We start from the raw sequence: 11,050 nt of genomic DNA on the forward strand, positions 1-11,050 counted from the left end.
AGCAATAAAGATATCAAATGAAAGGAAACCTCATCCATGGTGAAAAACCCAAATAGATCAGCATCATAACTAGAAACAAAACGGCAAATATGGATATCCGAGGAGAAGCTCACCACTTTATATTTTAAATATAGTAAATGTGGTAAATAGGCCACAATTTGATGTTGTTTTGTGTCGAGAACATTAAAAATATTTTAACAGAGATCATATATTAACGGCAAGGGTTACCTCTGGGATTCATCGATATATGAAAGATGTGACTGAATAATTTGGCCTGAAGGATTTGATGTTAAACGATTTACGTAAGATCATTCTCTACAAACGAACGGCTTTATTATTTTTGTCCTGAGAGAGTATCCGTAGTCTGACGTATTTTGTAAGCGACGAGCGCCGGCAAACATGGTGAGTCAGCCAGTTAGTGCTTTACGATTTTAGCGGTTAATTACAGTCTTTAGAAAATTCTGATTGATGAATTTGTGTTTTTGAGTTAATCCCATAATAATAAAGATAATCTCAAATTTGTAACTTGTTGCGTTTATTGTGTCGCAGTTACCTTTAATATTACTTCTAATATGGATGGATATGGAAGAAAGAGTTTTAGATTCTCAACTATACTGTCATTGGGCATAGAAGTTTTATGGTTATGTTTATATAAATATGTAAAAACAAAGGCTTTTTTTGTCTTATATAGTTGGTCTGTAGTGTTTAGTGTGTTTAAAATCAACAGAGTAGAGCAGGAGTATATGTTGTCCCATATATACACACACATACACACACTATATATATATATATATATGTTATATATATATATATATATATATATATATATATATATATATATATAACAATGTTGCATAAACCTTTTTTTTCCAGGGGAAAGTAGCTAATGCATACTCAAAAACTTGCTAGATGTCGCCAGATGACGTCATACATGAATCTGCGTATTTAATGAATCGTTATGATTATTGGAATATGAACACATGGTATATGAAGAAGGATGATTTTTCTGGTCATTGGTTTTATATACTTTACACACAACGAAGCCGCTCTCTCTGAACTCCTAAGCAGCAGCTGTAGTATGATCTGGAGAGCTGTATTCAGTGTCTGCTCTTGAAGGCGCTAGTATTTTTGCTAGCCTCTTTTTTTTTTTTTTAAATAATGTTGCTAACAGGGTTTATATTCACCAGCTGTAGTGATCGAGTGAATAAGTTGGCCACAGGGTCCACAGCACCAGTGTAACTGCAGACAGGCTTCAGAGACAATGCAACAATCATTAAAGATCCTGAAACACCATGAGATGGAATGAGATGTGGCTTCTGCTTGGTTGAAAAAAAACAAAAAAAAAAAACACTGCAGTCAAATCTGCTTTGAACTGGACAACCTCGACTGAGTGCTCATTACCATGCAGAGCTCTGGGAGATTAACATATGAAGTCATTCATCTTCAGTAAGCACTTACTCAGGATCAACCCAAAGCATAACCTGTTTGTGTTTCATCACAGGGACAGAACCAGAGTGGAGGACATGGACCAGGTGGTGGGAAAAAGGATGACAAGGTGAAACACCTCGAACTGAATGATATGAGACCGTCTCAGAAATCCATTTCATGTGTCATTACCACAGTATAACAAACACTTCGATTTCAAATCAGGAATTCTGCTTTACAATTCATTCCTTAAAACACACTGTTTATTCTTATTACAACTCCATTATAGGACTCCATTATATTTTCCCTTCTCACTAAACCTTGCTTTAATTATCTAAAAATCTCGATAACAGGATAAGAAGAAGAAATACGAGCCGCCGATCCCTACGCGAGTCGGCAAGAAGAAGAAAAAGACCAAAGGACCAGATGCAGCGAGCAAACTTCCTTTAGGTATTCGTTTTGTTTTGTTTTTTTAACACACATTATATAAATATTCTGAAACTCTTTATTATCACTTCAGGATCTATGATTATTCACTTTCTGTGTATTAAAATACATCAGCTGGAATTTTTTCAAAATAATGACCACATATTTAAAACCAATTAACTATCAGCTGACTATTTACTACTACTGACTTCCTGTTTTATCTCGTATATGATACAAACTGCAAGAACGTTGTTTTCTAGTGATTAATCAGGAGAAATGGCAAACTAATGAATGAGTGAATGGTCAGAGTTATTATTTTTTTTTAACTGCAGTGCTAAAATAGAGCTGCGCATGTGACAGGAAAATGTTGTGGAGTTCTGATTCATTAGAAGCTGTTGATTAATTCTCTGTGACAGCAGCTCTGACGGTTATATTAATGCAGTTGTTCTGAACACGTGGTGTCGGTGAGGAAGAAGCGTGACCAGGAAGAATAAAAAAAAAACAATGCATTTGCTCATTTATTGGCAAAAATGAATGAATGAATTAAATAAACTTTCCACAAAACTACTGTGTCAGTGCATAAATAAATAAATCTGAACTGACGAGTGTGTGTTTGATGTGTTTATTGTGGTCCTCAGTGACTCCACACACTCAGTGCAGGCTGAAGCTGCTGAAGCAAGAGCGCATTAAAGATTACCTGCTGATGGAGGAGGAGTTCATCAGGAACCAGGAGCAGATGAAACCGCTGGAGGAGAAACAGGAGGTACGTAGTCTCTCTCTCTGTCTCTCTCTCACTCTCTCTCACTCTCTCTCTCTCTGTCTCTCTCTGTCTCTATCTCTGTCTGTCTCTCTCTCTGTCTGTCTGTCTGTCTGTCTGTCTCTCTCTCTCTCTCTCTCTCTGTCTGGTTCGCTCTCTCTTTCTCTTTCTTTCTGTCTCTCTATCAATCTATCTGTCTTTCTGTCTGTCTATTTCTCTCTCTCTCTCACTGTCTCTCTCTCTCTCTCTCTGTCTGTCTCTCTCTGCCTCTATCTCTGTCTATCTCTCTCTGCCTCTATCTCTGTCTGTCTCTCTGTCTGTCTCTCTCTCTCTGCCTCTATCTCTGTCTGTCTGTCTGTCTCTCTCTCTCTCTCTCTCTGCCTCTCTCTCTGTCTCTCTGTCTGTCTCTCTCTCTCTCTCTCTCTCTCTCTCTCTGTCTCTCTCTCTCTGTCTCTATCTCTGTCTGTCTGTGTCTCTCTCTCTCTGTCTGGTTCTCTCTCTCTTTCTTTCTCTCTGTCTCTCTATCAATCTATCTATCTTTCTGTCTGTCTATTTCTCTCTATCTCTCACTGTCAGTCTGTCTCTCTCTCTCTCTCTCTCTCTCTCTCTCTCTCACACACACACACACACACACACACACACACACACACACACACACAGATCCATAGTTTCTGTAAAACAACACAGTACACACTCACTATAGAACAACAGGATGAGTTTGGCTGACTGTTAACAGGAGGAGAGGTCGAAGGTCGATGACCTGAGAGGGACTCCAATGTCTGTGGGGAATCTGGAGGAGATAATTGACGATAATCACGCCATCGTGTCCACCTCGGTGGGCTCGGAGCACTATGTCAGCATCCTGTCTTTCGTGGATAAAGACCTGCTGGAGCCGGGCTGCTCTGTGTTGCTCAACCACAAGGTAAAGAAAAAAACTGATCATGGACGTAGTACTTCCTGTATGTATCAGATTGTGATTCTGATTGGCTGGCGGTGAAATACAGCAGCAAAGATTTGATCTACAATCACTTTACACACTGTTCATCATGATGTACTTTTTGTGTCGAAATTCTGCACTGCACTAGTATAAGACTCTCAGGGTATGGTTTACGACCGAATTTACACCCTGACGTATGACAGCGTGTGATGACATATGATGATGTATGATGGCGTGTGATGGCGTGTGATGATGTATGACGATGTATGGTGACGTATGATGATGTATGATGGCATGTGACGACATACGACGATGTACGATGGCGTATGATGGCGTGTGATGACGTATGATGGCATGTGATGACATGACGTATGACGATGTATGACGACGTATGATGGCGTGTGATGACGTATGATGGCGTGTGACGACGTGTGATGGCGTGTGATGACGTATGATGACGTATGATGACGTATGATGACGTATGATGACATATGACGACGTATGATGGCGTGTGACAATGTATGATGGCGTGTGACGATGTATGATGTCGTGTGGCGATGTATGATGGCGTGTGATGACGTATGACGATGTATGATTACGTGTGATGGCGTATGATGAAGTATGATGGCATGTGATGACATGATGACGTATGACGATGTATGATGATGTATGATGGTGTGTGACGACGTATGATGGCGTGTGACGATGTATGATGGCGTGTGACGATGTATGATGTCGTGTGGCGATGTATGATGGCGCGTGATGACGTATGATGACGTATGACGATGTATGATTACGTGTGATGGCGTATGATGAAGTATGATGGCATGTGATGACATGATGACGTATGACGATGTATGATGATGTATGATGGTGTGTGACAATGTATGATGGCGTGTGACGATGTATGATGGCGTATGATGGCGTGTGACGACGTATGATGGCGTGTGACGACGTATGATGGCGTGTGGCGATGTATGATGTTGTGTGGCGATGTATGATGGCGTATGATGGTGTGTGACGACGTATGATGGCGTGTGACGACGTATGATGGCGTGTGACGACGTATGATGGCGTGTGACGATGTATGATGTCGTGTGGCGATGTATGATGGCGTGTGATGACGTATGATGACGTATGACGATGTATGATTACGTGTGATGGCGTATGATGAAGTATGATGGTGTGTGTTTGTGTGTACACACGCATGTGTTTGTGTGTGTGCGTGCTTGCAGGTCCACGCAGTCATCGGTGTGCTGATGGACGACACCGATCCTCTGGTGACGGTGATGAAGGTGGAAAAAGCTCCACAGGAGACGTACGCTGATATCGGAGGACTGGACACTCAGATCCAGGAGATCAAGGCAAGACCAAGCAACTCATCATAAAGACTTTTCTCCACTCACCCGAGGTTCTTTATCTGTTCTACTGAATGCTGGGAAATTTAGCAACTTGTGTGATGTCACACCTGAGATTTTATGAGAAGGACACGACCCTGGAGTCTGTTATTGTGTTTAGGAGTTTCTTTGTGCACTGTTCTGTATTGATCTGTCATAATGCTGCATCATGTCTTCTTTACTGCACTCCACTGTTGTTTCTTTTAGACCTTTCGGTCTTGTGTAAATGGTGATGTGACAGAAATTCTAATGTAAAGGAGAAGGTCATGTTTATATTCATTATAAATATCAGTGGAATGTGCAGGTAAATGGATAACAGCCTTTTCTTTAATTGTAATTGAGAAGTGTGTGTGTGTGTGTGTGTGTGTGTGCATGCTGATGTACAGGAGTCAGTCGAGCTGCCTCTCACACACCCAGAGTATTACGAGGAGATGGGCATTAAACCTCCTAAAGGAGTCATTCTGTACGGACCTCCCGGAACCGGTGAGTCTCAATATCACCAGCGTTTATATAAGTGACAGCGTTGTGTCACTTTGTCAGAACGGCTATATAAAGATAATCAAAGATCCGAGCCCTTTTTCGACTTCCCCTTCACCATCCTAAGTTCTGTTCTGTTATTTTATCAGCTCACGTGATGTTTGTTCAATAGGTCATTGTGTCATTTTCCTTTCACAGCAGTAAGATATTTAATATTTTTTACACTTTGAACAGTTGCACTTCCACGTCCTGTGGTGAACGTGACAAGAGGGTCTTTAAAAAGGTTATTACAAACAGCAAAGCACTTTAATTCCACTTTTTACTTCATCTGTGATTGAATACTAGCACTTTTTTTTGCACTTTTTTACACTTTCAGATTATTTATTAATTTTATCCCAGAGTGCTGTTGAATTCTGGTCAGAAGGTGTTGATTAATTTTCTATAACAGCAGCAAATCACAGGTTTATATAATGTAAATTAATATAAAATATAAAATCAATATGTAAATTCATTTTTCATTCTTTTACTGTATTACCTCTACACATATCCTTAATGCTTTACCTCACCTTACATCACCTGCCATTGCCTTCACCTTACACATAGCTGTATTATATCACTGTACATATATTCCGTTTAAGCCTATTGTGTCTACTGTACTGTTTGTGTGTGTGTGTGTGTGTATAAACAGTACTGTGCAAAAGTCTTAGGCACATGCAAAGAAATGCTGTAGAGCAAAGATGCCTTCAAAAAATAATGAAATTAAATGTTTATACATTAAAAACTCCTATAAAGAGCAGTAAACAGTAATAAATGAAACAAAGTCAGTATTTAATGTGACGATCCTTCGCTTTAAATAAATAAAGCAGTATCTGAGGTGCAGTGTGTGCAGTTTTATAAGGAAATGAGCTGGAAGTGTTACTGAGCATCTTGCAGAAGCAGCCACAGTTCTTCTGGAGACTTTGACTGTCGACTCGCTTCTTATTTCTGCAGCGAAACCCAGCAGCCTTCATTATGTTTTTATCTGAAAAGTGTCTCTTATGGAATCTGCTGCTTTCTTTACTGACATACAGACATTTTTCTGTAACGTTTCATTTTGTGCTGGAAAACTAATGTTTGGAATCGAAAATGTTTTTGTACTGAATTAATAATGTAGAAGTCAGAAAATAAACATTTATAACAAAATTTGTACTAAAAAAAAAAGACTTTTGCACAGTACTGTGTGTGTATATATATATATATATATATATATATATATATATATATATATATATATATATATATATATATATATATAATATAATATAATATAATATAATTTTTATTATTACATGTTTTGCTTCATACCAAGTCAAATTCCTTGGGAACTTGGCAATAAAAGCTCTTTCTGATCCTGATGCGCTTGTTCTAACAGGTTAATACGCGTCACATGAACATTCAACAGCATTAACTATAACTATAAACGGATAAAAAGTACGATGTGTCATTCTTTAATAAATAAAACCTCATAACCGTAACTCCAGCGCCCTGTCACTCAGTATTTTACTATAACGTCACCTCTGATTAATCCTTCTCTCAGGTAAAACCCTCCTGGCCAAAGCGGTAGCCAATCAGACGTCAGCGACGTTCCTGCGTGTGGTGGGTTCGGAGCTGATCCAGAAGTACCTGGGCGACGGACCCAAACTGGTGCGCGAGCTTTTCAGAGTGGCAGAGGAACACGCGCCCTCCATCGTTTTCATCGACGAGATCGACGCCATCGGGACCAAGAGGTGCGACAGCACTGTGTATTAATCACTGTAAAATCCTATTCAAAGACATATTTCATATCAAAATATTCTAAATAAATAAAATTATAAATCTTCAGCCAGTTCAAATAATATAATAAAACCTGTAAAATATAATTCAAATGGCAAAATAGTTTCTATACAAATAGAATTAATATAAACACAATATGTAAATAAATAAAATAAATCAATAAATTACTAATATATAGCATTAACAATAACAATACATAATTATAGCCATAATTAATACTAATATACAGTTAATTATATGAAAAATAAATCATTTGTTAAATATTTTTCAAAAGTAAGTATTAAATAAAAACAGTTCTTTAATATTTTTTAAATATAATCACTGTTTTAAAGTTCAGTATAATATATTTTTCATACATTAAAAAACAGTTTAATATTTAATTATATACAAAATGAATATCAATTATGTAAAAACATAATGCAGATTGTGTTACTTTTATTTCTAAACTTCATAAAGATTGTAAATAAATAAGCAGATAAAAAAATAAATACAACGTCAGAAGGAAGACTCGGTTTCTAATCCATTTATTCTGGAAAACAATAAAGATTTTATTTTCTTTAAAAAAAAAAAAAAAAAAAGAAAACTACAGATGGTTTTTAATTTGTATAAGTGAATGGATGAGTGGAGAGATATAGGACTTTATTCTTACTTTGTTTAAATTGAGATTTCTTGTTTTTGCCATTTTAACAATCGTCATTAATTAATTAATTAATGCAATTTTGTATTTCCTAAACACCACCACGTCATACTTTTTATTCATTTATAGTTACATTTAATGTCGTGGAATGCTTACAAAACAAGTTAGTTCCTGTTCTCACTTATGTTATAGCAGCTATAAACTTACTTACTTACTTAATTAATTAATTAATAAAGGAAGGAAGGAAGGAGTTAAAAACTCTGAGTGATTGTTAGACATGACACATGAATTATCTGATTTATAAGATAATCACATTTCCTCGTTTCCCGCAGGTACGACTCGAACTCCGGCGGCGAGCGTGAGATCCAGAGGACGATGCTGGAGCTCCTCAATCAGCTGGACGGATTTGACTCTCGTGGAGATGTTAAAGTCATCATGGCCACGAACCGCATCGAAACACTCGACCCTGCGCTCATCAGACCAGGTTAAACACACTACAGCTACAGCACGCTGAGCCAAACACTGATGATAACATTACTGTTAAAGACAAGTCCAGTGAACACAGCACGAAATGTAATAGAAATTAAAACATATAGTATCATACACAGCTACTAACAAATAAAGTAATAAAATGAGCTGTAATATGAAACAGTCTCTAAAGAGAATAAATATATAAAAATATAAAAATATAATATGGTATATTTCTGTATTAGAATGCAGATTCGGTTTTACACTTTCACTAAAGGGACGTGGTGCGGCTCTCGATTCTCTGTCGCTCATTTCAGGTCGGATTGATCGGAAGATCGAGTTCCCTCTGCCGGACGAGAAGACCAAGAAAAGAATTTTCCAGATTCACACGAGCCGGATGACTCTGGCTGATGATGTCACCCTCGATGACCTCATCCTGGCGAAAGACGATCTCTCCGGAGCCGACATCAAGGTACAAACCCGAGTGTGTGTGTGTGTGTGAGTGTGTGTGAGAGTGAGAGTGTGTGTGTGAGTGTGTGAGCGAGTGAGCGTGTGTGTGAGTGTGTGTGTGAGTGTGTGTGTGAGTGTGTGTGTGAGTGTGTGTGTGAGTGTGTGAGTGTGTGTGTGAGTGTGTGTATGAGTGTGTGAGTGAGTGTGTGAGTGAGTGTGTGAGTGAGTGTGTGAGTGAGTGTGTGAGTGTGTGTGAGAGTGTGTGTGAGAGTGTGTGTGAGAGTGTGTGTGAGAGTGTGTGTGAGAGTGTGTGTGAGTGTGTGTGAGAGTGTGTGTGAGAGTGTGTGTGAGAGTGTGTGTGTGTATGTTAGTGATGTATCAGTATTGCAGTAAGTGTTTTGTCCACTGGAGGGCAGATCAGAGGTGAGACGTCTGCTTTTGGCAGGTTTTCATATGAACGTGGAAAATGATGATACTTCACTGACGCAGATTTGTCTGTGGAAACATCACACACACACACACACACACACACACACACACTCAGACACACACACACATGACAAGCTCCTGTTAATGCCTCTTCATGGTCACGAAGCTTGCACACTTTGACCTTCTTACAATTTTGTATTTGCTAAACAACACCACCTCATACTTTTTATATATTTATATTTATTTTTAATGTTGTGGAATGCCTACGAAACAAGTTAGTTCCTGTTCTCACTTACATTATAGCAGCTATAAACAGTCGTTCCCTCACCTGTTACAGAGCGCTGACACTGGAGACTCCTTCCATAAGTGCTAGTTTGAAGTTCCATTGGCTTGTGAATTTAAAGCAGTGAAATTGAACACTTGACCAAAACAGTTAATCTGTCTCCTTTTCTGTTTCCTGTGTTTCTTCTCATTGCTGCATGGTGTGTGTGTGTGTGTGTGTGTGTGTGTGTGTGTGCGCGCGCGTGTGTGTTAGGCGATCTGCACCGAGGCTGGGCTCATGGCGCTCCGCGAGCGCAGGATGAAAGTCACTAATGAAGATTTTAAGAAGTCTAAAGAGAACGTGTTGTATAAGAAGCAGGAGGGAACTCCTGAAGGCTTGTACCTCTAACCCCTGTGTGTGTGTGTGTGTGTGTGTGTGTGTGTGTGTGTGTGTGTGTGTGAGAGAGAGAGAGCGCGAGAATACATGAAACTGAATGGAAATGTCCATTTAAGATGTGTTTTTTTATTATTTATATATATTTTGTTGTTCTCCAGTGTGTCAGCACATTAAACGTGTGGAAGATAAATGTGGTTGTGTTTTTAATATTAAAGCCTGTAGATGATTCTTGTACAAATATGAAATATGAACAACATGGTGCTTGAGACATAAAACAGTCAGTAACCAACTTAAACCAGCTACACCAGAGCCTTGGAACTGATGATGTCACGGGCAGGGGGCGGGGCAATTTGGTCACCTGATCAACGAGGTAAGGAGCGTGACGGTGTTAAAGGAAACTGGAGTTTTTGCAGCTTTTTTCTATTGTTTTCTCTCTGCTGATGGATAGAACAGTGGGCAAATGGATAGAAAGATGGACAGGCAGCTCTTTTTATTTATGCTGTAAGAAAGACAGGTTTACAGATAAGTGATAGACAGATGAGTAGATAGATAGACTGATAGAAGGGAAGCAAACCCAGGAAGAAAAAGAGTAGACAGGCGGATAGAAGGGTAGATGGACAGATCGATGGATGGAAAAGTAGACAAACTGATGGGATAGGTAGACGGTAAGAAGGGCAGACAGACAGAAGGATGGACGGATTTTTATTAATGAAGTAAATCAGAAAAACAGATGGGTAGATGGGAAATGGACAGGAAGAGAGATAGGTAAGAGGATAGACAGACTGATAGAAGGGTAAACAGACAGGTAGATAGATGGCTAGTTAGAAGGATAGACAGACTGATTGAAGTTCAGATTGACATAAGGGCAGATGGATGGGTGGATGGATAGACAGATAGATGGTTATACAAATAAACAGGTACATGGGTTATGAGATAAATAAATGAATGGATAGACAGATAAACAGCTCTCTTTATTAATGCTTCTCGCCAATTAGATGGATGGATAGATAGACCAGTAGACAGGTAGAATGATATACAGATGGGTAGGCAGGCAAAAAGATGGATAGATGGATAGGATGGTATTCAGAGAGAAGTGTTGAAAGTAGACAGAGGGTTGGATGGATGGATGGATGGATAGATAGATAGAGCAGAGGGATACGAATGTATATGGACAGAG

The 11,050-nt window shown here is 38.9% G+C and overlaps 1 protein-coding gene across 1 annotated transcript; it reads left to right on the forward strand.

Annotated features, from left to right (window-relative positions):
- The first annotated feature begins 311 nt into the window (after positions 1–311).
- Positions 312–10,063, forward strand: LOC113524754 (26S proteasome regulatory subunit 4). The gene is made up of 11 exons (XM_034313539.2): positions 312–402; positions 1,502–1,555; positions 1,779–1,875; positions 2,490–2,614; positions 3,345–3,530; positions 4,781–4,909; positions 5,329–5,425; positions 6,996–7,185; positions 8,201–8,352; positions 8,654–8,808; positions 9,751–10,063. Exons 1-11 carry the CDS (start codon positions 400–402, stop codon positions 9,883–9,885), a joined length of 1,323 nt encoding a protein of 440 aa, XP_034169430.1. The 5' UTR covers positions 312–399; the 3' UTR covers positions 9,886–10,063.
- The last annotated feature ends 987 nt before the right edge of the window (positions 10,064–11,050 follow it).

Source organism: Pangasianodon hypophthalmus, chromosome 19 (genome assembly GCF_027358585.1).
Source record: "Pangasianodon hypophthalmus isolate fPanHyp1 chromosome 19, fPanHyp1.pri, whole genome shotgun sequence".
Taxonomy (NCBI): Eukaryota; Metazoa; Chordata; class Actinopteri; order Siluriformes; family Pangasiidae; genus Pangasianodon; species Pangasianodon hypophthalmus.

Excerpts from the sequence above, each read along its gene's own strand:
- LOC113524754 (XM_034313539.2), top strand. Across the intron at positions 1,556-1,778 it reads GTGGGAAAAAGGATGACAAG|GATAAGAAGAAGAAATACGA; the intron begins GTGAAACACCTC and ends TCTCGATAACAG. Across the intron at positions 7,186-8,200 it reads GACGCCATCGGGACCAAGAG|GTACGACTCGAACTCCGGCG; the intron begins GTGCGACAGCAC and ends CGTTTCCCGCAG.